Consider the following 25,837-nt stretch of genomic DNA (forward strand, 5'->3'; position numbering starts at 1 on the left):
TGGCTAGGAAGTCCTCTCAGAAACCTAAGATGTTTCCCTTCTGGGTCTCCTGGCACTGGAACCCCTGGCACCTCCCCTAAACTTCCCAATAGGGGAGGGTCCTTCCCTTGGGTGGAACATTACCCCTTATCATTTGGAACTTCTGCAACTGTTCTTTGTGAACATTGTTCTGAAAAAGCCACATGTCCCCTCCCCCAGTTATGGTGGGAACGTGGTAGATTTTAAAGGAATAGACAGAGCTCAACTCACTAGGGCTGGTTATCTCAAGTTTCTTTGAGTTTTCCCTGGCCTCTCTGTCCCTCTTCTTTACCACTTCCTTCCTTCCCGTCTAATCCTTCTCCCTCCCCTTCCTGCTCCTAATTCCTGGCCCACATGTCTGGTTGGAACAGCACTCCTGGTGCACACCGAAGCCAGGCAGATGTTGGGTGCCTCTCTGTGCCACCTGCCATCTGTTCCTGTGAGAACCTCGTCCAAGCCTGGTTCCTCTGCCCACATGCAACTGCACAGCCCTTCACATCCCTGCACGTTCTCCACAGGCTTCCTCCTTCTGAGACCTGGGCTAGACGATGTCTTTCCTCCAGCCCCTGCTAACTCCGAGTCTCCTCCATAGCCCTGAGCCTCCCCCTTAACCTGCCAGGGTGGGAAAAGAGGGGTGGAGTCCCCCAGAGAGGCCAGTGATGCTGGAGCCCAAAGGAAGGAAGAGTTTCAAGAGACATTTGCTAATGCTCCCGACGTCACACGGAGGGCTGGGGAATGACGGCTGAGGGGAGGACGGGGAGTGGAAAGGGGACTGGCCATCTGCCCCTGACACAGCAGTTTCCCTGGAGAAGTGGAAGCAAGGGCTTGGGAAGGGGAGGGAGGCAATATGGCTGAGTATAGAGAACTCAAAAATTAAAAAAGGGCTGGGATGTGGCTCAGGGGTTGAGTGCCTCTGGGTTCAATCCCTGGTACCAAAAAAAGAAAAAAAAATGCAGAGAAGTGCCTGAGATAAAGAAGCTTATATATATATATTATATATATAATATATATTCCTTCTTTCTTATATATTTATATATTTCTTTAAGCTTAGGCCTCTAAATAATTATATTATTTATTATATTTTATATTACTTGTATTATATATCATTATATATTTATAATAGTAGGTATTTGTTATTTATATTATTAATTATATTATTTATAACTAATTATACTTTAAATTAAATATAATTATTTATAATTATTTAGAGGCCTAGGAGTAATGAGTATCAAGATAAGAAATAAACCCAGCATTTTTGGTGGGTAGTCATAAAGTTATAAAGTGTCTATCCACACTATGTTAAGACATCTTCTGGTCCCGTGTCTTGATTCTAAACATTTTAAAGCTTACTAAATATTGATAGAACTGCCTGTTTTGACTAGACCTTTTCAGAATCTGAAGAAGTTACACAGGAAGAAGACTGGGCTTGGGACAGTGACCAGAGCTCCTTCTCCACCTCCACCCCAACCCACATGTGACTTTGGACACATTCCCTAGTGCAAGCCTTTCTGATGCTCTGATTCAAGTCAGCAACACAGGGCACAGGGAGGCCAAGTTCATGGTCCACCTTGTGCACAGCTCTTTAGAGACTGGGACAAGGGTGTGCCGAGTATTATGGGGATACCCAGTTCTGTCAGGTCTCGGGAGAGGCACCCAGCCCCATGGGGAGCCTCACTGCATGGTCCTGCCCAGTTCTACTGCTGTTGGAGGCCATCACCCTGGTCCTGCGTATGCTCATGCTGAAGGTGCAGGCAAGTGAGCAGCACCTGCTGTGCCATGGTGGGGCGGTGTGCACGGTCCCCACACTGCTGCCGAGCACTTCTTTCCTGAGTCTGGTGCCCTGGTTGTGCATGCCCAGGTGTTGCTCTAGAAAAGAGGACTCTGCCACGTGGCCATACTTCATGTCTGAAGTTGTAGTTTAGGAAAATGGAAAAAATTTTCCATTTTAGGAAAATTAGGCTACCCTCTGTTGGGCAGTTGTAAACACTAAACAAACGACAAACAACAACAAAACAGGAAGGAAGGAAGGGAGGGAGGGAGGGAGGGAGGGAGAAAGAGCCTTCTGGGGTAAGCCTGGCCTGCAGGGACCATCTGTTAAGAGCTTTTATTGGTAGGTTCCCCTCCGAGAGCCCCTGCTTCTCTGTGGAATTGGAGGGATCTCATAAAGTAAGGGCTATAAACACACATTTAAGTTTTTATAAGATCTCAAATAGGACTTTCTTCGGTCATCGGCATGTGCAAGCCAAAGCTGATTGAAAAACTGTCAAAAAGTATACATCCCAAATAAGAGAGTCGCCCACGCCTGTGATCCGAGAAGACCACGAGGACAAACTAGGAGGAAAACTGGAACCGGGCAACCCAGGCTCCAGGGCAGCCCACTCTGTCCCCAGCTTCACCTGGGGCCTGGATTTGCACCACCCAATGTCCCCTGGCTTCACACTCAGACCCAGAAACTGTTCTACTTAGTGTGGCCTTAACTACTGTGGAGTCTTCAAAGGACGGTTTATCAAGAAACTGAAGCAGCCAGGAGGAAAGGAGGAAGGAAGAGAAGGAGGAAGAGAAGAAAGAGAGAAAGGAAGACCAGGAGAAAGGGGGAAGGAGGGAGAGAGGAAGAGGGTCTGTGTTGACCCCAGTGCTCTCAGGACTCAAGGCCGAGACTCACTGGGGTCTGCAGTGGCCTTCCTGCCTTAGGTCAGCGGACTTCAGCTTGCTTTTTGGCTTTAGGAGAACAGGAGAGCTTTGGGACCTTTCAGAGCAGGAAGTGCCACAGTAGAACTCGGAACACGGAAAGGACTCTGCAGAGCCACGGTGGAACTGCCCCTGAATGCAGGCTCCTGGCCCAGATGCTCCCTGGGAGTGGTCTCGGGGAACTGATGGGCTTTACGATATCAGCCCTTTTCACAGCAGAACAATGCATACCTCTCCACTTGAGGGGACAATGGCACTGGGCCACAGAAAGCTGGTGGAATCTATACCATGCTCTGATTTTTACCTGGGGCTCCTGTGAACTTCTGGAATTCTGGGCTGGGCACTGCCCTTGACCTCTGCTGACGGGTGCCAACCTAGGCCTGCAGTCCTGTGGACAAACCCAGACTCAAGAGGAAGCTTTTAGTGACCTTGTAGTTGGCTATCTGACCTGGGAATCAAATTTTTATAAGGTTGGGGCTGCTGGGACCTTGAAAGCAGCCAGGGACTCCTGCTGTAAGTTGCACTTCAAAGGTTGTAGAAGTTGGGGAAAAACCAGGGCATCATTAAAAGCCTTCTGAACTCCTGGGTGAGGTTATAGATTTTTTTTATAAAGTAGTACAACTTAGGCGTTAGGAGGTCGCTATGCTCTAAAATTAGTAACGTTCTCAGGAACGAAGAATATAGGTTGGCCAGACTGCTTGAGTCCCATTTTCTTTCTTTCTTTTTTATTTTTTGCATAAAAGAGCATTATATTATATTCACCTAACTGGGTTGCTGGTCTGTACAGTAAAAGGTACTGTGCTTGGAAACACTTTAGTAATTTCCAGCAATCAAACCATGCCACCAAACAAGGTCAACAATCTTACGTCCATCTTGCCTAGTGACTCTAAAAACACTCACGAGGGACACCCCCCCTGTAATGTTCTTCTGTAATTCAAATTTCCTGAGTCCCATTTCTTATTTGGAAAGGTGGTTGCTCAAGCAACACTGTCATATGCCTAGAAACATTGTTCTTATTTTGGACAATAAAAGTAGGTTCAGAGCAGTCCTCTCCACAGAGTCTGCAATTACTCGTGAACTTATCCTAACACGGGTGTGGGATCTGTGCTTCAGGAGGGTCTCTTTTAATTGCGAGAGCCTACTGATGCACTCTGGATATTTACTTGACGGAACCTGTTCCTTTAAACACTATGGCGGCAGTTCTGTCCCTGGGAAATAGTTTAGGTCATAAATGACTATTTCAGAGGGGACTTGCTGGGGTGAAAGGCACACAGGTCTTCCTGGGGTTTGTCCTGCCTCTCGTGGACTTGCCTGTCCATCCACATCACGTGCTTCTGTCACTTCCTGGCAGCGTGTCTCAATTGCAGAGATATCCTTGACCCACTTCTCCAAAGTCACTTTCTATACCTCTGGGACAGGGTCTTGGGGACTGTTTTGTTTTTCTCTCCAGGACCTTGCCAAACCCTTGTGACCTAACAGAAATGGTTACTAAGAACACGCTGCTGTTCGTTTTACAACAGATCTGGCCCAGGGTGGATGTTCGGCAATGGCTTAGCTCGTCCTCCTTAAGTCCTGCCTTTGGGAAGGGTATGGAGTCGGGCGCCCAGTCTCTCGCTCTCTGCCCTCCTTTCATGTTCTTGATTCGAGAAGATTTTCTTAGGCAGGAGCAGAAGGGGAGGCTGCAGATGCTGCACACGGCGAGCTGCTTCCCCGGAGCCCCTGCTTCTTGGTGTCCCTCCTGGGTCCCTCCTCCGCCACTCCTCTTACTTTCCTCCTGAGGGAACCTCTGTGTTGGAGCTGCCTCTTCCCCAGCACAAAAGAGCCAAAACTGTTCCCGGGAACGAGAGCCCGTGCCCCTGCTGCTCTGCTGTGATGGGTGGCTTTCTTTACCAAGCCTGATGACAAAACAAGCGTGCTTGCACGTAGACATGCCAACGGCAAAATGCCCATTCCAGGATGCTCCCTGGACCCAGCCCTTGCAAAGCAATAACTAAATTACACGGAACTGTTAAGAATGAAGACAGAGGCTGTGTGTGTCTTCCATCCAGCTGACCCGAACCTATCGGTGAGAGTCAGCAACGGCTGTGGCTGCAGATGCTTTTGGCAGAGAAAAGCAAGGTGGGGAGCTCAGTTACAGTAGAATAGCAGAAATAACCCCCTAGCTGGGGAGGAAGGAGCAAGCCGGAAGAGCAGGGGGAGCCAAGAGCCTGGCAGAGGGTGGACTTGTGGAAGCCTGACCTTGATGTTCAACCATTTGCTGCCAAATACTGTCAGAGCTACAAAGCATTAGTAGGACTTTTTACTGTTGATTTTAAGAAACGTGGACAGTTCACAGCCTTCTAAATGCAACCAGTGTGACGTTGTGGTCTACAGGAAACAAGAGCAGATACTCTTGGTACCTCATACAAGGTTCCTGAAGTCCAGGCTGTTGGATTCTCTTCTCTGAGGAAGAGGGTTAGAAAAATGTCCTTTGGGTATTTTAATGATAAACACTTCTAAATGGATTCAACACAGACCACTTCATACTGGATTTCTCCACATATTGGGTCACACTGCACTTTAGTTGCACTGTTTTTCAGTTCCTAGGTAGGCACTCCTCCGGTGGGATTAACCTCCCCCTCTTCTTCACTGATGGAGGATTTGTTCCAAGCCCTGTTCTGGAGTGCATGACGCCTCTGTCCTAATACGTAGATGCTTAGGGGCTTTCTTCCCACACTGTATGTGCAGTCCAGAAAGATCTTTCTGTCCATCTTTTCACATCAAGCACCCAGCACAGTACTTAGGAAGCAGGATGCACTTGAGTGATGTCTGCAAAACTGAAAGGCAGTTGGTGAAGGGGATTGGAGAGAACATTTCAATGGGGTTGATGCTTCATCTGGAATTGTTGGATGGTGTGAGATTCAGATGGAAGGTTTGTTAAAATGTACAGATGGACTGCAAAGGACTTCAAGTATTTTAATTTGTTGGCAAAGTGAAAGCCAATGGGTAGCCAAATGTGTGAGAATCCTGTCAAGAGGACCAGCGCAGGCAAGAGAAAGCACCGCATGCCCTGATGCTCTGACCGGGCTGTGGTCAAGGATTTGCAGAGAAGGTCAATATTCCCTGAAGAGATGGCCAGTTTGGGGATGTCATAGATGTGCCCCGGGGAGTGGTGCGGAGCTTGCTTCTTCAGTGTAGCTTCGAGGAATATACAGGATGCTAGGTAGCATGCGTCTACATTGACACACATATTAAAAGGCAATACCTCATCTAGGCACTTGACCAAAACAATGGCTTGGTCAGACACCCGGGTTGAAAAGGGCGAAGGACTTCTCCTGCAGTTACATTTAAAAGAACTCCTTGTTCTCACATTGCAGAGCAAGAGCCAGTAAGGGCTGCTGGTCAGAACCCGAGGACAGCCACGCCGCACAGAACCATAGAGCGGCATCGATGCAGTCTGCTACCCATGGACTCGTCTGGCCCAAGTTCTCAGTCTCTCATTGCTTTTTTCTTCCCATAAAACCCTGACATCAGACTTCAGCCCAAGTTCCTAATTTTGGAAAGCATGTGTTTTCTGCCTCTCAATCCTCTACCTGTAGCATAAGCCCTCAATTTCCACTTCCAGGCCATAAAATAATTCTCGTTTCCAGAGCAAATCTGATAGCACTTTTCAAAGAAAACCATAATTGGTGGCTTTGCCGGAACTGCTGCAAATTAAAGTGAGCAGGGCTGAAAACCCATGAGAAATTAATTTTCTCTGTCTGCCAATAGCTAGGATCTAGGGGACTTGTAACAGCTGGCCTCTCACTCCATTTCTGATTGTCAGAGATACGGACTCCTTTATTTCCTTTCCCCAGGGCTCTGTAGCCTTGCTGAGGAAAGTCACAGAATCAGGCAGCTGGGGACCTGCCTCTGAGGGCAAGCCCTTCCCCCCTGGGGTTTGCTCTCAGGCTGAGCTCCCCAGGGGGACCAGGAGGGATGGGGGAGCTGGTACCCACCTCTCAGCCTCTTCAGTCTCTGCTCCCGCCGCCTCCTCCGCACGACCAGCAGCAGGACAAACAGCAGCAGGACCCCCAGCAGGATGCAGGAGATGGTCACCAACATCTTGAGGCCCTCATTGGTTGTCATTCCTTCTTCACTTTGTACCACCGACTTAATGAGTGGAGGGATGGTACCTGAAAGCAGGCCACGTGTCAGATGGCCATTCAGGAAGATGCATGCGGAGGTCTAAGGAATGACCCGGCACCGGGTGACCCGAGGGTGTCTGAGAGGTCCCTCTCGTGGTCCTGATCTCTTACTTCCTTGCTCAGTCTCCTCCCTCACCCCGAACTTCCATTTCTGCAGCACAATGCACCAGGCTTGCTAGCAGCTTTCAGAAGCCACATGCATCACCTGGAATTCAGTGTCCTCTGGACTGTCCCCAGTAGCACAGCTGCTAAGGACTATTTGAGAAACTGCATTTCAAAGAAGGAACAACAGGTTTGGCAAATGGACAGAAGAAGGTCTGCCGGGAGACTACCAGATACACTGGCTTAAAGAGACTTAACCCTCTTTGTATTTGTTTATCCACTCGCTTTTCATCACAAACCTACTTAAAAAAAAAAAAACAAAACACTCCCATTCTAGGGAATAAGGTCTATAGACAAGTTTTCAAAGGGAACCTCCCAGGCTTCCAACGCTCTGACTTATTGGCTAGGCAGTGTTAAGCTGTGCTGTGTAACCCAGATTATTAAGAATTATAAAGAAACACCAACATCAAGAGAACATGGAGCTATTTTAAGCTGCTGTCTACCTGGAGCACAATGGGTGCCGAGATCACATGGGGCATGTGTCTTGCCACCCTTTACGTAAGATGCTCCCTACACTGTCTTTTCCATGTAGAACCAGGGCCAGAAAGTCAGTGCTTTAGGAAAAAATAATGCAACAATAATATCATTTCCCCCTTGTTAGGTACAGACCCTAACACCTCCTAAGCAAAAATGGTCTTTATCCTGCATTTAGTCAGTAGAGCAGGGATAATAGAGCCCTCAGCCCTTAGGTCTCTGCGAAGCCCAGGATCATGTTCTTCCAAGCTCACAGTGTTTGGGGCTCAAAAAACCCAAGTTCCCAAAGACTTGAAAACCCAGTAAGAGGCATGTAAAGGGTGCCCGTGAGGCGGGGTCTGCAGAACCAGGACCACACGAGGATGAGAGAAACACATGGCTAAGGGAGGGACGGAAGGGTCAACCAAGGGGCAGAAGAGTCGGAAACCAGAAAGGCTGATAGTCAATGTTTGTTTTTCTCCAAATGAAAAACTTCTTCAGGCAGATGTGGCAAAAGAGATATTAAAGCTATATATCCATGAGATTGGTTCAAAGAAATCTGTCATCCTTTTCGAGGGAAAATAAATATGTGCTCTTATTTCTTAGTGCAATAAAATTATTTCGGGTTAAATGTAGCTCAGAGGACATTTTTGTAGTTTGTGATTCTGGATAAAGCAGAACGTCATATAGTTTTAGGAAGACACATACTTAAAATCTGTAAGTTAGAAGTACGGTTTCAAATTCTCTGAGTAGTTTCTAATTAAATTATTAGTTGTGGGCACATCTGTAGCCTGCACGTTTCCGCTTAGTGCCCGGCAGCCGCTCCGAGCAGAGAGAAGCCCTGGGTTAGCGGGGCCCATCATCTTGAGAGCGGCCTGTTACCTGAACATGGAGGTAGCAAAGAGGACTCCAGGGAACCCTTGACCATGAGCTTTTGATAAGTGTCAAAGTCCTTTGTTTGCAAGATATAGAATCAAATCCCATCGGGGAGAAAACTATGTAGGTGACAGGTTGGGCTTGGAGCATCTTTGAAAGAAGTTACTTGTAACTGAAGAAAAATATGAGAGGGAGGTGGCCCAGGGGGAGCAGCAGCCCAAGAGAGGAGTTGGTGTCTGGGCTGTCCTGGAGCCCTGGAATGCAGCCGCCTGCAGGGGCCAGGGCCCAGGCTGGTCCAGCTGCAGAAGAGGTTCCCTCTGAGGACCTTCCTACAGCCCAGGATCCAGGCCAGGCAGTCCGGGCAGCAGCACAGTGTCTGAGGAGGGCTTTGTGAGAAGGGCAGGGAGCTCTGGGCTGACCCACCCATGGTCCATCCTGACCTGTGGAGAATGGACGGAAGGCTCAGGGGAGCTGGACCACAGCTGCAGGCATTCTGATGGGCGGCTGTGGGCTCTTCCTCCAGATCAGAGCACCCAGGCTATTGCTGCTGCCGCAGGAGTGAAAAGCCACTTGAAAGCTACAGAAATCAGTACCACACGCTGCTCCTGGGACTTCCACAGGTCCCACTGACTGACAGCCCACAAAACTCCCTTTCAGCTTCACTGGGTTTGTTCAGATCCCCATAGACAGCCCTTGATACCAGAAAAAGGGGTAAGAATTTAAGTATTTTGCTTTCAGTTAATAAGATGTCAAGAGAAACCTCACCTAGTTTTTGGAAAGTGAGCCAGCTGGATGTGTGTGCCTGTGCACACGCGTGTGCACACTAAATCCCATCACATCGCTCTGTTCCCCTTGGTGCCCCTGCTCTACGCAGAGACTGACACAGCTCCCTAACTCGATAACTGCCTTGGCACATGCAGTAAGGGCTCAATGAGAACAAAGGGAAAGTCGTCATGTGGCCTGGGAAGGGTGGGGAGGGGTGGAGGCAACAGAAGCAATGTCAGCTCACGGTCACCCACAAATGCAAGGACCATGAGGTCGAGGCCCTAGAAGTCACTCCTGCCCCAGGTTCCCAGGGAGAGTCCCTTGGGCCCTCAGCCTCTCTTGCTGGCCGTGGAGCCATGCCACCTGGACACAGTGAACTGGGAAGCCCGCAGAGAGCCAGTGTCATGGTGCCAAAGCCAAATGGGCTCCGTGGGCACAGATCAGGGCAAGGGTGCACGCCCAGTGGGGAAGGGAGCACGTGGACCCCAAGACACAAGCGCCCACTTACTGCCGTCGTAGTTGAGCGTGGCGAAGTTGGCCTGCTTCTCCGCGCAGCCCGCGCTGTTGCACACCCGCATCTGCAGCTCGTACCAGGTGGCTTCCTGCAGGTCGTACAGGATGTAGGACTTGGAGAGAGAGGTCCGCTGCGCCGTGGTCCACACCGTGGTCCCGAAGGGCCTGTACTCCAGCGTGAAGGAGGTGATGGGGCAGCCGCCGTCGTTCCAGCCGATGAGGTTCAGCCTCACGCGGGTGGTGTTGATGCTGGCGAAGAGCTCCTGCTCCTTGGAGAACTGGGGCTCTGCGGGAGGGGCGCCGGGGTGAGCTGGCGGCACAGGGATGGAGCCATCCGGCGTCACCCGCTGCCCTGGGCCTGCTTCCCTCCCCCTGGGAGCCCCGTCCCAGCCTGGGCCCGGGCTGCTAGCAACTTGTCCACTATTAACAGAGGCCTTAGGGAGCAGCAGGCTCCCCTCGGCCGCGGTGACCTGAGTGGGAGAAGGGAAACTGAGTGGGCAGAGGGTTTCCTGGAGAACAAGGCCATTCTCATGCACAGGTTCCTTTAGGGGCTCTCAAGTGGCCGTGGGCTGGGCTGGCCTGCTTCTCTTCTCTCGTGAGTGGACTGGACTCAAGAGAAGACAAAGTTGAATGTGGGAAGTCTCCACAGGGGTCCCTCACTTTCCAGACACCTAGGGACTCAAGAACCTAGCGGCGAATTTCTGCATAAACCAAGCCCTTGTCACCTGAACCTTACCCTGTGTTACCCAAAACTCAGACACCGGACCCAAGCAGCACCTCTCACTGTCTTGCCCTCCGAGTCCAGCCCCTGAGGAGACTCAGGGAGACCTATGAAGACCTTCTCTCCCCCTCCTGACCACACTCCCATGGAGCCATGACCCTCCCGCCGCCTGGAACCCCAGGCTTCACCTTTGGCCCCTGAGCATCATTTCCCTGGGGCCCATGCCCTCAAAGGTCCACATTTTAGATTAAAACAATTCACAGTGAAATGCTAACCACTGACCCTTGTCATTTCCCATTGGAAAAGTGGCCACCAAGAGGCAACGTAAAAATAATAGAGAGCTTTGCTTGTTGTGGTACCCAAGATGGGGCCCCGGGGGTGCTGAGCCACATCCCCAGCCCTTTTTATTTTGTATTTTGAGAGAGGGTCTCTCTGAGTTGCTCAGGGCCTCACTAAGTTGCTTAGGCTGGTCTCAAATCTGCAATTCTCCTGCCTCATGCTAGGAGCCACTGCAAAAGTATTACATTCATATGGAAATTGGACTCCTACTGTTCACCTAGGCCCGTTTGGGAACTCAAGTTACAGGACTCCCGGAGAGTTCCCATTGGTTGGGGAAGGATGGTAGGAGGGTGTTCCGGGGGAAGTGGGGCCCCCCCTGTCCGGTAGAGACACACGTGTGCGGACCGGCTTGTTAGGGGGACGCACACGGCCTCTTACAAAATAAAACTTTGTTTCAGTTTGACTGGCTTGTGTTTTTGTGCTCAGCCGGGTTGCAGGATGGCAAGCCGGCGGCGTGCACTGACAGCGACCGCGCGGAAGTGCCCAGCAGGAAGGCGGCAGGTGAAAACAGCGGCAGCGGCAGGAGCAGAGCTAAGGCTCACGCGGCCGTGCAGCCTGCAGCAGCCTCAGCCTCCTGAGTTGCTGGGATCACAGGCATACGTGGTTCCCTGTGCCTAGCAAAAATGATAGGTAGAGGGGAAAGGGGACAACTAAGGAGCAGCTGGCCCACAGGAACTGAGGGGACCAATGTCACATTTCGCGTCTGCCCAGTCTGGATGTTTGTTGGCACTCACGCCCTGGACTGTAGGTGACACTGTTTTTTGCCAGTGAAATGAGGAGATGAGAGAACCAGGACCCTCCTGAGGATCCGCCGTCACCCTCATCATGCCGGGACACTGCGGAGCCCCCAAAGCGGGAAGAGCAAAGTCTGAATGTGTGAATGAACAGACAAAACCACGGGAGTCTTGGGTGACCCTGCTCCCCTGCCCGCTGGAAGAACCGAGGTCACCTGGGAATGACAGGGGGGCCACCTACCTTTCCCCAGTGTTTTGGCTTCAATGATCTCACTTATGCGCCCCGGCCCCACTCCATTTTGGGCAGTCAGAGTGAACTTGTACCAAGTCCCACATTTCAGGTTTTCCAAGCGGTAGGAGCGCTCGCTGGGGCTGATGGGGAAGCTCCCCCACTGCTCGCTGTTGTCCTCGGAATACTGCAGAATGTACCCTTTGGAGACAGGAAGGAGCCTGTGAGCACCGCAGCCCCACCAGGGGCCCACCAAGGTGTGCACCTGGCACAGATCCCGGGGAGAGTTCTCAGAGCCTGAACATCGTCGGAAGGGAACATGTTAACTCTTCCCGATTACAGGGAATCTAAACCCTGCACGGAGCAGTGCTCTGGTGTATTGATGAGCGAGGTGCTTACACCACACCAGACACCGCGACTCTGGTCGCATTGCTGGGTGATGTAAAAATAAAACCACTTTTCTGCTTACTCCCTTTTAAAGCTCCAGGTCCTGAAGCCATCCAGGACAACGATGGCAGCCTGGCTGCTTCTTGTTTTGAAAAATTCCTCCAACAATTCATTTCTCCACATGAGCGCCATTCTCTCCGCTTCTTCCACCACCCCCAACTGTCTCTGTGCCCACAGTGCTCTAAGTTCTTTGCTCATACGACCTCACACAGCCCCATGGACTAGCGTGACCGTCCCAGTAGGTTGAAGTTACTGAGGTCTGGGGAGTCTAGTCAACGTGGCCCAGGTCCCTTAGGAAGACTCAAACCCCTGGCAGTGGGAACCCACGCTGCCCTTGGCCATGATGTATTCTTCTGTGTGACCGCCTTCATCCCTGTTATCTGCAACCATGCTTCTGGCATGAACCTGTCCTCTGCTCTGTTCCTGTCTCCCCTGAACGTTCACAGCCATGCAGCACAGGACTAGCTTCCTGGGACACGGTGTCCTGCTGTCAGGGGTCTGGTGTCCCCTAGCCCACCCTGGAGCTGCTTTCAGCTCAGACCAAGCACGTGTGGCTCTCCACGCTGCAGGGGCTCCTCCCCAGCCCTACCTGGAGTCAGGTTTCTGACCCTCCTTCTGGGGCCATGGTCAGTATCTTCCCTTCTGGGTCGGCTCGGCTCTTGCACCCCCAGCTCTGCTCCAGCTGTCCAGTGGCTTATGGGTCCTGGGTACTGGGTTTGCCTCCCATTTCCCACCACTAATGCCACATTTGGAACCTCTGCCCCTCTTCCTGTCCTCCTGGATGACCACATGCAGCCGTATGGGCACCCCTGGGTTACGCTGCCTCCTGGTGCCGATGGCTTTGGCCTGCATTCAGGGATGGCCTGGCTTCCTTGGTCTTCAACTCTTGGTCAGTGTCACTGGCTTCTCTAAGACCCTCTGCACCGCCGTCCTTCCTGTTCTTTCTCTCACACGCCCAGAATTCTGCACACATTTCCCTGGAGCCATGCGCCCCTCCTCCATACCTCCCTGATTTTCTGTAAGAAGGTTCCCTACGGAGCCTGGAGCCAGCCCCAGGCAGGCGTCTCAGGGGGGAGCCGGGCTCCCCTCACCCTGCTCTCTCTGGGGGCCACTTAGCTTTGGGCCTCTGCTTTGGTAACCTGTGGTCTGCTTCTCTTCCCAGCTGTCCAGCAGATGGTCACTAAGGGTCACTAAGTTGTACTAGTTGTGCTGTCTGACTGCAGCGAGGTCCTTGGTGCTGCCTGGCGATGACTTACTCCCCTGCTAACGACTCCTGCCTCTCACCGCAGCTGTGGGGCGTCTAGCCCACGCTCTCCCAGAAGACAGGGCGTCTTCTGCCTCTGGAGTCTCAGCCCCATCTCCTCTCATGGCACGGGGACCTCCTTTGTGACTGAGCCCCTCGTTCTTGTGCACCGTCCGCCTGTTCCTCTGGTCTAGGTCCTTTTCCTCGCCCACACAGATTTCTCAGAATGGGGTCTGCTAGCTCCACTTACGCTGCAGTGGTCAGATTTGCCACCCCTCCAGGATAGGCTCATGTCTCTTCTACACGCCAGGCCAATGGGTTGTTTCCCAGGTGTTATGATTTGGCTCTAAGGTGCCCCCAAAGCTCCCGTGTTAACACAGGGATCTTCAGAGGTGACATGATTGGACTGTGAAAGACATGACCTAATCAGTCCTACAGGCAGGTGGGTGTGGCTGGAGGTCGTGGTCACTGTGATGTGCCCAGGAAGGGGGCGTCTCCCTGTGGCCCTTCCCTCTGGCTCTGTTTCCAGACCATCCTTCACCCATGCCCTCTGCCATGATGCTCTGCCTCACCTTAGGCCGAGAGCAAGGAATTTGGCCAACCACGGATTCAACTAAATTGGACTAAATCTCTGAAACCATACGCGGAAATAGACTTTCCCTCTCTAGGATGTTTGTGTCAGATTTTTGGTCTCAGTGCTGCAAACCCAAGTAACACTGCATCTGTTTTTTTATGACTTTGTAAGTCAGAATAGTGACCATGATTCCTTGAAAGAAGGATAATGTTGACACAATGAAGAAGAAAGAGTCTTCAGAATCTCAGGAGAGAAGACATTTTGTTCCCATTTGTTAATATTTCACTCAGAATAGAGGCGAGATAGAGGTATGACTTTGAAAATGAGATTCCTTAGATCAATGATTTGAGTTTCAACAAGTACCATTAAAATGTATGCATGGTTTCTTGGGTAGGTAGTGGAATAATTAATTACATGGTATTTTGCGGGAGAGAATAGACTAATACATAAAAGTTACTTGATGAAATTGTGTCACTTTTAATCCACAACTGTGGACTGTCTATATCTTATTACCTCTGATAGAACTGCCCCCGTTGTCCCCAGGCAGCCAGGAGAGAGTGATGGAGGAAGACGTGGTTTTGGATACTGTAAGCCGGGGCTGATCTGGTGGAACTAGATAGGAAACAGTTTTTAGAAAACAAGAATTAGTTTTTCACATCTTTAATCTTCTATAGCAGTCATTTACCAAATCATTTTTAACAGCCATTTATTAAATAAGTGTTTCAGGTTGCCAAAATATGCAATTCACTTCTGTCAAAATGTCTATTTCGTTGATATCCTGGGCTAAAGAGAGACAGCAGAGTGAATCTATTATTTAAAGAAAAGTCAACCATATTCTGACTTGGATTTATATCGAACTCATTCCCTCTCCATTTCTTGTATTTCAGAGTTGCTCATCACTAATTGAAATCTTCTTTAAACTTCTAAGGACTTATGCAATATTTTACTCTGAATTTCAGCCATAAAATTCAAGTGAAAAAGATAAATGATATCTACTTAGCTGTTCTGCTTTTCTTAGGAAAGGGTGAGGGTGAGAAGGAGCTAGTGGGAAAAAGAATCAAGGTGTTGCACACACACACACACACACACACACACAGCTCTGTATGTGAAAGGTGTGTCATGGAGCTGCAGGACATGAACTGAACACTCATGTGAGGCTTGAAGGATATGTGATTCTGAATAATAAGCCTCAATGTCATTATGGGCAGGCTTAGAGGATAGGAACATTGAAAAAAGTCAGAATCAGGTTATCCAAAATATATAGAAAGCTTCACACAAAATGACCTTCCTCCTGCAAGAGAAGCCAGATAATCTGGTTCATCTTTTTAGAACAGAATAACAAAATGTTTTCTTCTGAAAGGCCCAGAATTCTCCTGGCTTCAATTAACTCAGAATTTAAGATCAATTCTGCAGTGTTTTGGAAAAATATAGTTCTCCTCTTCCCTTCCCATTGAGGACGGTATTGATTCTATTTTTATTTGCTGCAATCTATTAATGTGACAACACCTAAATCCACAGAAGCATGCATCTTGATTTTCTTCTAATATCACCACACACCTAAATCTGAACTCAATCAATAGCTATTTGAGATTTTGCACACAAAGCTAATGGGACAATCTTTGGAGATTGTTGCATACATTTTGTGAAGAACAAGAAAAAAATACCTCGCATTAAACACACAATTAAATATTGTAGCAATATACTCTTGAGTTTTAGTTAGTGTCCTTTATTAGATAAATTGCATATGGAAATTGAAGTAGTTAGGAGACCTGACAGACAACCATTCAGATTTCTTTTTCAGTGTTTTTCTGGGTTATATTCATATATGTAAACAGTATAGTCAATAAAAGTCATTAAGAAAGACTTTTTCAGAGTATATACATAGACAAAAGAAAGACTAGGGCGTTTTATATGCAAAAATGTATTGCAGTCCAGTACCGTCTCTGGGATACTATCTCTGGATGTTTTTTTATTTTCTTTGATGAGCCTAATTATATTTTCCAAAATAAACATGTATTCTTTGTAACAAGAAAACAGCAATTAGCTCTTTATAAAGACTGATTTTAAAATTTGTTCAATTCAGCTTTTTGTTTGTGGTATTAGGGGTGGGCTCTACTACTGAGCTACAGCCCTACCCCTTTTTGTTTTCATTTTGAGACAGGGCCTTGCTCAGTTGCAGAGGCTGGTCTCTAACTCACCATCTCCTGCCTCGGCCTCCTGAATAGCTAGGATCACAGGGTGTGCCGCTGTGCCAGGCTCAATTTTGGTCTTTACATGTAGGTCATGCACACAAGAGATCATTCAAGAGAGTCCCCTAATTTTGTACCTTGCACTTGTAAATTTAAAATAATCTCATCTGATCCCCAGTTGTTATTGGCAATGCAGCTGTAGTAGCCAGAATCTTCAGCTTTCACTGTGCGGATGATGAAGCTCCCGTTGCTGAAGATGCTCCTGCGCCCATCAATCGTGACCAGGCTGGGTGTCCCGTTACTACCTCACAGGAAGAAAAATGCACAGATTAAAGAAATTACAATCCACATTAGCTGAGCTTGGAGAAAAGCATCAAGACTGTCTCTGAAGTAAACAGTACATTTGCAGCTTAATATTTCTTGCATTATGAAAGAATTCAACTGCAATTACTGGATGAAAACCACTCTTTGTAAAAACTGAAGGCTAGATCCATGCCAAGGGCCTGGATCCTGGCTCCCTGGCGCATGGGCTCCTCACATGTGCCAACGACCTTCATGCCCTGGGGTCCCCACTGCGCAGGTCTGGAGACTTCCTCTCTGTGGCAATTTGTGCCAGCCTGATCAGATCTCACACAGTGCACTGAATCTTGAAACCTCTTATAGAATCACTTAAAATCACAATTCTTAATGAAATTGATACAAAGAGTGAAATGTTGTATCTCAAGAGGGCAGTGAATGGCCCTTGCACAGGGTTCCCAGCTGTTATGACCACCTCCTCTGTGGCAGATTGTCCAGTTGTCTGGGGTCATTCCCACAATGGGCAGAGTGACAGCTTGCTCTCAGGAGCTCATGAATTTCCCTGGGACTAACCAGATTTAAATGCAATGAGCCAAGGGCCCAGCCCATTATCTCAGTAGCTTCTGCCTTTAAAGTGCTTTTGTTTGAAAACAGGTACTCTTATAAATGCATCATATCAAATCTGTATGCTTAAAGATAATCCCATCCCTTTGTTGATACTCTAATTTTTTCCTCTGAATAGAGTTAAAGCACTTTTAACAATCTCACATGCTTTCTTCCTCATTTTTCTTTTCTTTTCTTTTTTTTTTTTGTATCAGAGATTGAACCCAAGGTGCTTAACTGCTAAGCCACATCCCCAGCCCTTTTTATTTTTTATTTTGAGACAGAGTCTTGCTGAGTTGCTTGGGGCCTTGCTGAGACTGGCTTTGAAACTGTGGTCTTCTTGCCTCAGCCTCCTGAGCTGCTGGGATTACAGGTGTGGGCCAATGCACCTGGCTCCCCTTCTTCTTAATTGCAATTATTTTAAAAAAATATTTGTTTTTTTTTAGTTGTAGGTATATGCAATAACCCTTATTTTATTTTTATGTGGTGCTGAGGATCGGACCCAGAGCCTCAAGTGTGCTAGGTGAGCACTTTACCACTGAGCCATGATTCCAGCCCCTTAATTGCAATTATTTTAATAATTACTATAAAGTACAGAAAACCAGCTTTCAGGTTAGCAGTCTCAACGTATTCCATTTTTAAAAGTTATTTCTCGGGGCACACATGTGAGGGTTAGATAGCCCATGATCTCTGGAGAAGAGAGACGCTGAGGCTCCTGATAAGGGACACCTTGTCTCAGGTACACACTTGCCCTGAGCAGGCAGAGGAACTCCACCCTGGGGGTGGCCTGGGCCATTGTCCTCTCAAGCATCCTCAGGAGTTTCAAGGGTCTGGATTTACAGAGGATGGACACAGTAGATCAGGCCCTTTCCATGCTCAGGCCAAGATTCCCACCGTTCTCAGAAGAGATGGTAGGTTTCCCCAAGCTTCCGCTGGTGGACGCAAATCAGAAGAACCCAGACCTGGCGCGAGTCTGCCCAATGCAGGGGCTGAGGGCTCACAGGGGCATACACTGGGTTACTGGTTACCTGTCCTTCATCCATTTTACTGCAGGAGAAGGGTCCCCAACAGCTTTGCATGGCAAGACGATGTCTTTCATCCAGGGAGTGGTCACTGTCCCACTGAAGGTTAAGATTCTCGCAGGAGCTGGAACACAGAGAGAACAGAAGCCCAGTTATCCCCTGGACTCATCACACAGAGTCAAGTGACTCCCCAAATAGCGCTCACCCAAACAGCAAGTGACATTAACATTCCAGCTGTCAACAGTATTCCCTGGGGTCCACCTTTACAAGAGATTTCATTGTAAGAACATAGGCTTAATCAAAAACCCCCATAGTAGCATTTTTTCTTCTATTGTCTAAAAATGAGAAGTCCAAATTAAATATTTGGTGCTTCCTAAGCTATGCGATGCCAAGCTATGTTTTCTATGAGCCCAATTAGTTTTTCAAAGTATTTTTTGAAATAGTTTATCTCAACGACAAAACTGCACATTAGAACATACTTTTAATACCTAAAACACAAAAACCCAATAGACAGGAAGAAGTAAACTGGAATAACTTCTGCTTCTCAATTTTCAGTCTGACTTGCAGTGAACTTGACCTTCATTAAGGAAAGTGAACACCTTCAGGGTGGCCTCAAGAAGAGGAACCGTAGCGTGGGACAGTGATTCAGGTGCCCAAGCAGGAGCTTTTTCCAGGACCATTTGACACTGTGGAGAGCTCCTGAGAATGGACAACACTGAAGGTTCCTGGTGCCACCTCTTGAGTGTCACCGAGCTGACTGTGTCATCAAGACGTGATCTTCTAGAGGAAAGCAACCTGCCGTGCAGTGGAAACCAGTTTCTGGGGCTGGCCTAGGAGGCAGAGGCTGCTGTCCTCCTTTATTTTAGCTGACATGCTTGGGCATGTGGTGGGGCTGAGGACACGGGGCGGGAGGGGCAGGAGATCCCTCCAGGAGCTGGGCCTGAAACGGCAGGTGGCGGGCAGCCCCATACTGATTCTGGAGCCAAGGAAACGGCACCAGTGTTGAGACCTCTGAACCATTTGGGGCCTCAGGGTTTGCACTGGCAAGAGGCGGTGGGAAGCAGCCTCCCACCGGGAGAACCGCGGAACCCTGTTAAGGAGAGAGCCCCAGAACCAAGTCATGATGGAGCCCTCCTGGTGTGGAATGCCAGAACTGGTCAGTCAGGCCTTCCGGAGCCACTCCTATTTCTGTTCTTCCGAGCTCAGTGGACAAGAGCAGAGGAAGAACAGATGCTGGAGGACTCAGAAACTAGGTCTTTTGGGGAAACAGGAATATTGCTTCCAAATGGGGCCATGCATTTGGAGCAGCCTCTCCTGATTGAGGTGGAGAGTTCTAAGGGAGGACCACTTTGCCAATCATCCACCACGGCTGATTTTACATCCTGCTCATGAAAAGATCCCCCTCAGGTAGCACCAGATTTCTGGCCCTGGTGACTTCTGGCATTTTCTTCTTCAAACTCTTCAGGCTGCTCTTTCTATTTGAAGGGGTGTCCTCAGCAGTAAAATGTGGGTTATGAGCAAAGTTCAGCTAGAGTTAGGGCTCTGAAGCTTCTGAACAGCCACCGCTTCAATAAGTACATTTTGCATCAAAACCCAGAAGCTACATAATCACTGGGATGCTCGTGTGAGGGAGAGCAGAGTTGCCCAAATCATACTTTGCTGTATCTGTGCATTCAGATGCATCTGACATATTCTACCATTTTCCCCAGTTTATCCATTTGAATGTTCCCTTCTATTCCATTACGGTTCTTTAATATGCCCATCATAGCTTCTTAAATTGATTCTAGGAATCAGTGATTTCAAAAGAACAGGCTAGTGCTACTTCCCCTTCAAGCCCAGTACACACTGTTTCCAGAACAAAATTTGCATTTGAGGCAGTTGGAATTTAAAGGGTCCTAGGCTGAAATTCCATCACTGAGCAACAGAACATACCAGACCTACGGTTCTCCCTCAACTCCCGGCTGGCCAAAGAATCACCTGGAATCTGAACAACACAAACTCCCACGTGGCCTTGAGGCTTCAGTGGACCTTAGGTGGGTTCAGGGAGTCTGACGAAACAGGCCACAGCACCCTGGATGCCCTTCTCCTCCTGCTACGGCCACAGCCTTGGCTGGGCTCTCCGTCTCTGCCTGCTCAGGGCTCCTTCCTCTGGTGGGGATCCAACAGGACGAGCTCCGGGTCTCCATCTGCTCCCTGACTGGATTTCGGATCCTTCTACCTCCTGGCCGTCTGCTTCCATCCGCATCCACCTTCACCCACCCCAGGGCGCTCTGCACGCATGACCTCTGAGTTTCCCAACTGTGCAGGGCGGACCTTCAGGTCTTAATGGGTGTCCACTGACATGGGCTCTGGGTGATGGCTGCCAGATGGAGCTTTGCTCGGTCCTTGAGGTATCCCTCGCTCAGCCCATTCCAGAAGCCTTTCTAGATCAACCCTAAGCAAGCTCTCTGGAGCATGAGAAGTGCAATGTTTCTGGAGAAATCTAGGCAAAAGAGCATTTGGGCTGAACATTTATGAGCACCCACCTCCACGGGACTCTCGGCCTCTGTGCCAGACCTACTCTGTCTCTAGTAAACTCCCTCCTGCTTCCTGCAGTGAGATTCCTTTGGTCCCTCTTCTTCTTAGGCTTCTGACCCTCCTCCACCATCCCCAGAAGCCTAGAGGACCCTGGCCGGGAGCCTGCATTTCCTACCAGGAGACCCTGAACCTGCCGTCTCCTCCTGCTGCCCTTCCTCCTACTCCTCCCGGGTGACAATCCACACAAGTGTGCTGTGACGGCGGAACAGGTGGAAGCCAGGCCTCCCCCAGGAGCCCGCCCACTCCAGCTCTGGGTGGGCTGTCAGGACCCGTGGGCTCGCTGCTCACCTCCCATGAGCTTCAGGCCCCAGGGCTACTTCTGTGTGCCCCCCTCACCCCACTGAAGCTGCTCGTGGGGGGTCGAGGTCCTCCGTCCACCCAGAGGGCTCTCCAGCTTTGTTTCCCTCCACTGTCCCCCGGCAGCTGCCCCTGCCACCTCTCTTCTTGTCTTGACTCCCAGCTGGACACCCGTTCTCTGGCCTCTCTGCCCTTCCCCTTTGCTCTGCCTGTCCCACTCCTGTCCCTCCTGGAGCAGGTCCTGGGCCCTCATCCCTCTGGCTCTCCTCCTGCTGTCACTCACTTCCCAGCTGTGGGACATCTGGAGGATGACCACTGTGTTTCTGTCTCCCACCAGCTGTCCCCACTGAAGACACCTCTGAGTGACAGGTCGTTCACCCGGGTGGGGACACATCCAAATGGCTGCGTGACCTCCCTCCTGCCTAAAAATTCACCTCCTCCATGTTCTTCCTCATCGATAAATGACACCTCCGCGCGTCGCCTGTGTCAGATGGTGGATGTTCCCTGAGCCTGCCTCCCCTGCCCCACACCTGTCACCTTGTCCCGCTGGGTCTGCATCCACAATACACCACTTCTCTTGACCCTGTTCACCCTGTGCTAGTCTGAGCCTTGATGGATGGCCAGTCCACCTCCTCTCTTGTCTCCTGACTTTCTGTCCTTACCTGTCTGCAAGCCATTTAGATGTAGGGTCCATTGAGGTCTTAAAAGCACGCCCACGGCTCATGTTACCCAGTGCCCACTTGAGATGCCAATCACATGGGCAGCCAGGTGGGGGTAAATGGCAACTCTGTACTATCTTCCGTTTTTCTCTAAACCTAAAACTACAAAATAAAGGTCATCACACACACTCACAATCTTTCTCTCTCTCTCACACACACACAAATGTATCTCCTCTGCTTAAAACCCCAGCGTCTTCCCATCTCTCTCTCATTAAAGTCCAAAGTCCCTTATGGCTCTGAAAGTCCAGTTTCTGGGTTCTCGGGATCACGGTGCCATGCCTGTGCCCCAAGCCTCCAACATGCTAAACCCCTGCACAGCTGCAGGTCTCTGACTCTGCTGCTTCCTTAAGGAACATCATCTTCTTTGAATCTCAGGTGACCACATCTATTTGTTCCTGGGTGGCCGAATCTGACCACCACCTCTGCACTCTGTGTGGTCCTCTTATGGTGTGGTTTTTAAGCAGAGCTCATTGCAGTAGACAATTCAGTGTAGATTCAGTGGTGCTGGTAATGTTTTCCCACAAGCTGTAAGCAGGCACGTATGTTTGGTTCATCTGTGGAGTCGCTCCTCTGGGCTCCACACGCAGATTCCTTCTCCCTCTGGATGCCCAGCCTGACTTTATTTCCTAGCCCTGCTTTAAAAGTGGGTCATTCCCACACATATCCATACCTGGCAGTGAACACTAGACCCACGACCCTCCGTGTTCTCTTCCCCCTTCGTTTGTGGCTCTGCCCCAGGTTGAGATCACACTGTGGAAGAGGCCAGATCTCTGAATCATCATTTGGAGTGGAGCCAGCTGTCAAAACCATCAATTGGGCTGGGGGTGTCGCTCGGTTGGTAGAGTGCTTTCCTTGTAAGCACCAGGCCCTGGGTTTAATCCCCAGCACCAAAAAACAAAACAAAACATCAGCTGGACTCTGCCACCGTGAGGCCACGGAGATTCAGGGAGTTTTTGCTTGAGCTGTCAGGCTCCCCTGACTAGCTCCTCTGCACCCCCAGCAGAGTGCGGGGTACGTGATGGTCACTCAGAATGACTCATTCAACAACAAGCATCGTGTGATCTCTGCAGACGAGGCCCACTCCTCTCCTCTGCAAGTGGCCCATTTTCAAATGTGCCCCAGTGAATGTGGCGCTTCCCACTGCACCAGCCTGGCCCTTCTTGGCTGGGTCTCCTCAGAACTGTGATGGCACACAGGAAAGGAGAAGCGAAGTCACTGCCCATGGACAGCTTTTGATGCAGTCCAGTTCCTCCTGCAGGCGATCCTTATTCCACCACTCTCCTTTACCATCCCTTTTTTCCCTCAGTGTTAGAACTGGCTGGTATCATGACAAGATCACAACAGGAAAAACGCCACTGGTTTAGGTTCCCCCCAGCACCAACGTACCCCGTCTCTGCTGTGTTCGGACCACGAGGCGCTCTCTTTTGCCCTCACTATTTTATTCTGCCTCTTTCTTAGGTATCGCATTAACATCACATTGTCAAGAATGCTTAGAGGAGAATTTGGAATTTTGGAATGTTAATGCTTCTCTTTCAGAATCCCAGAGATCATTCAGTAATAAACTGCCCTTGCTTTGTGCCCCCAAATCAGGAGGCGTCTCCTGCTGGCCTGGAGATGGATCCACTTTGAGGGCCAGGTGGGGGGACTGGAGACATGGGCTGCAGTGAGGACCAGGAGAAGAGAAGGAGCATTCCTCACATATGATTTTTAGGGACGAGTCTAACATCACACTGTGAAGATAACATGCTTATTCTTAGGAACTTTGACTCTTGGGTGACCCCAGGTTTGCACTATCCCTTACGGACTTTGTTTATAGCATTCTACCCTCAGATGCAGAGCCAAGGACCTCCTCACACTTACAAGGTTCCAGATCCCACAGATCTCAAAATTGACATTTCTCTTTAAGAAGTATGACACCTGTTTCCAGGAGGGCACAAGTCCCTGGGAAAGGCCATGCCATGATTTTCTTCTATTCAGAGGGGTGGGCGGGGCTCCTCTCCTAATTTTCCCCAAGACACTTTGGGCTTCAGCACTCCCCTCTGGGAAGCCCTTTCCTGGCTGGCTTAGGGGCCCGGGGCCAGCCAGCAGCAGATGTGGTTTTCAGAGCTCCGCCAGGCGGACTGCAGAAAGAGCAGACAGTTAGGCCAGCCGAATGGCAGGGGATGAAGTCCTCACTCCAGGGCCCACCTTTGGCTAGTGGCTCCACCGTGATGATTTCGCTGCTGTTGCCTCTTCCTGCCGAGGTCACAGCCACCACCCAGACGCTGTACTGACGATTCCGACTCAGGTTAGGGATTCTGTAGGAAAATGAGTCAGGGGAGGCTTCAAACTCGCTGATCACCTGTTGAGAGGAGACATAAAAGTTTCCTTATTCAAAGACGCCAGTGGTGTGCATGGATTCCTGAAAGAGAGGTTATCAAGATACCAGCTGACACAACACAGAGAAGCCCCATCAACACCCCCCAAAAGGCTCCATTGGCAACATGAAATGGAATCAGGAAATCTAGGGGACCCATGGTGGTTGTTTCTCTCTGCAGTAGCTTTGATGGTGGCAAGCGAGTACTATCATCCTCTGAGTTATGGGCCACCGCTGGTCTGGTGTTGGTGTTGGCCAAGATGAAGCAGCTGGAGCCGGATATATTCTCCTGCCCAATAACCAAAGAACACAGGGAACACGTGAAGCTGTGGTTTCAGAGCCACTATGCATCTGGTGGCGAATGACAGTGATCTCCGAAGGACGGGAGACAGACAAGGGCAACCTCACAACACAGGGGGGCCCATCTTTGAGAGGGTTTTGAGGGCACAGCACGTGGAGGGGAACCCAGAGGGAGCCCAACAGCCTCCCAGGGGTGAGGAGGCAGAACTGAGAGCCTGGGGAGGCACAGGGTCCTGGGAATGGGAGTGCTCACAGACAAGGAACGCAGAGGGCCCGATTTGGGCATTCAGCTGTGGAGACTCATGCGCACGTGTGAGGAAACTCCCTGGGCCAGGGAGAGAAGCACCTGGAAGGCCAGGCAGTCTCGGAGCTTGGCACCCACACGGGGCTCGGAATAGCGCCTGTTCCCACCATGCTGGACAATATGAGCCTCCACGGGGCACAGGGCGTGGTATGGAGGCCTCCCTCCTGGGGGAGGAGCAGTTAGACTAGGACTGAGCCCTGCTCTCCTCCTGCCTAGCAAATCTTAAAAGCAAGATGCAGTAAGACCACACCATTACTAAGTAACTTCACTGCATCCCAGAATGAAATTCATGACTATTTATAAGAATTAAAATGTTTAGTATCAGGAAGGTAAAATTCACTGTGTTGGACATCCTGTGACTAACACCCAGGTGGGGCTGGGGATGTGGCTCAAGTGGTAGCGCGCTGGCTTAGCATGCTTGTGGCCCGGGTTCGATCCTCAGCACCACATCCAAACAAAGATGTTGCGTCTGCCGAAAACTAAAAAATGAATATTAAAAAATTCTCTCTCTCTCTCTCTCTCTCTCTCTCTTAAAAAAAAATACCCAGGTAAAGCCCCAAATACCCACCAAATGATGAAAGTTGATGATAAACAAAAGTGTTGTATACTTACAATGGAATGTTATTCTAAAGCAGAAAGGAATGAAATACTGAAACATGCTTCAATATGGATAATTATCAAATTATGGATAAATTGAAAACACCATGCTAGACGAAAGAATCCAATCACAAAAGAACACGAATTTATGATTCCCTTTGTATGAAATGTCCAGAATAGACAAGTCCCTAGGGACAGAAGACTGATTGACGGGGGCTGGGTGGGAGGTAGGAATGAGGGGAGCGGCTGATGACAGGTGTGGAGCCTGTTTTGGGGATGATAAAAATGTCCTAATGACATAAAAATGTCTAGATAATGGTAACAGTTCTGAAATTCTGTGAGTATACTAAAAGCCACTGGATTGTACACTTTAAAAGCACGAATTTTATGGTATGCAAATTATATTTCAATAAAACTGTTATAAAACAAATTCCAGGAATGTCACAAAAGCAGGAAAACATGAGTCATAAAGAAAAAGAAATGATTATATCTATGAAAACAGACTCATGATTGACACAGATATTGATTTGATCATAGAAGAACAATGAAATGGTGGTCATCATGTTGTAGCCGTGTTGTAACTGCACTGTGTTCAAAACGGAGATCTAAAGGATATGAAAATACAGAAATACTCAGGTCAAACTTGAG

The 25,837-nt window shown here is 49.4% G+C and overlaps 1 protein-coding gene across 5 annotated transcripts in view; it reads right to left on the bottom strand.

Moving 5' to 3' along the window:
- Dscam (DS cell adhesion molecule) overlaps positions 1-25,837 on the bottom strand; it is a 660,878-nt gene that overhangs the window by 42,440 nt on the left and 592,601 nt on the right. For 4 of the 5 annotated variants that reach the window (XM_021725291.2, XM_078044665.1, XM_078044664.1 and 1 more), the window contains exons 21-27: positions 23,820-23,973; positions 18,046-18,163; positions 16,255-16,418; positions 14,442-14,540; positions 11,677-11,865; positions 9,637-9,927; positions 6,684-6,860 (exon numbers count right to left, since the gene is read on the bottom strand). In XM_021725291.2, coding sequence (XP_021580966.1) covers positions 6,684-6,860; positions 9,637-9,927; positions 11,677-11,865; positions 14,442-14,540; positions 16,255-16,418; positions 18,046-18,163; positions 23,820-23,973 — 1,192 coding nt within the window. Of the gene's footprint in view, positions 1-6,683; positions 6,861-9,636; positions 9,928-11,676; positions 11,866-14,441; positions 14,541-16,254; positions 16,423-18,045; positions 18,164-23,819; positions 23,974-25,837 lie in introns of those variants that run through there. The other variant, XM_040287053.2, reaches the window with a different exon arrangement.

The sequence above is a fragment of the Ictidomys tridecemlineatus genome, chromosome 3 (assembly GCF_052094955.1).
Source record: "Ictidomys tridecemlineatus isolate mIctTri1 chromosome 3, mIctTri1.hap1, whole genome shotgun sequence".
Taxonomy (NCBI): Eukaryota; Metazoa; Chordata; class Mammalia; order Rodentia; family Sciuridae; genus Ictidomys; species Ictidomys tridecemlineatus.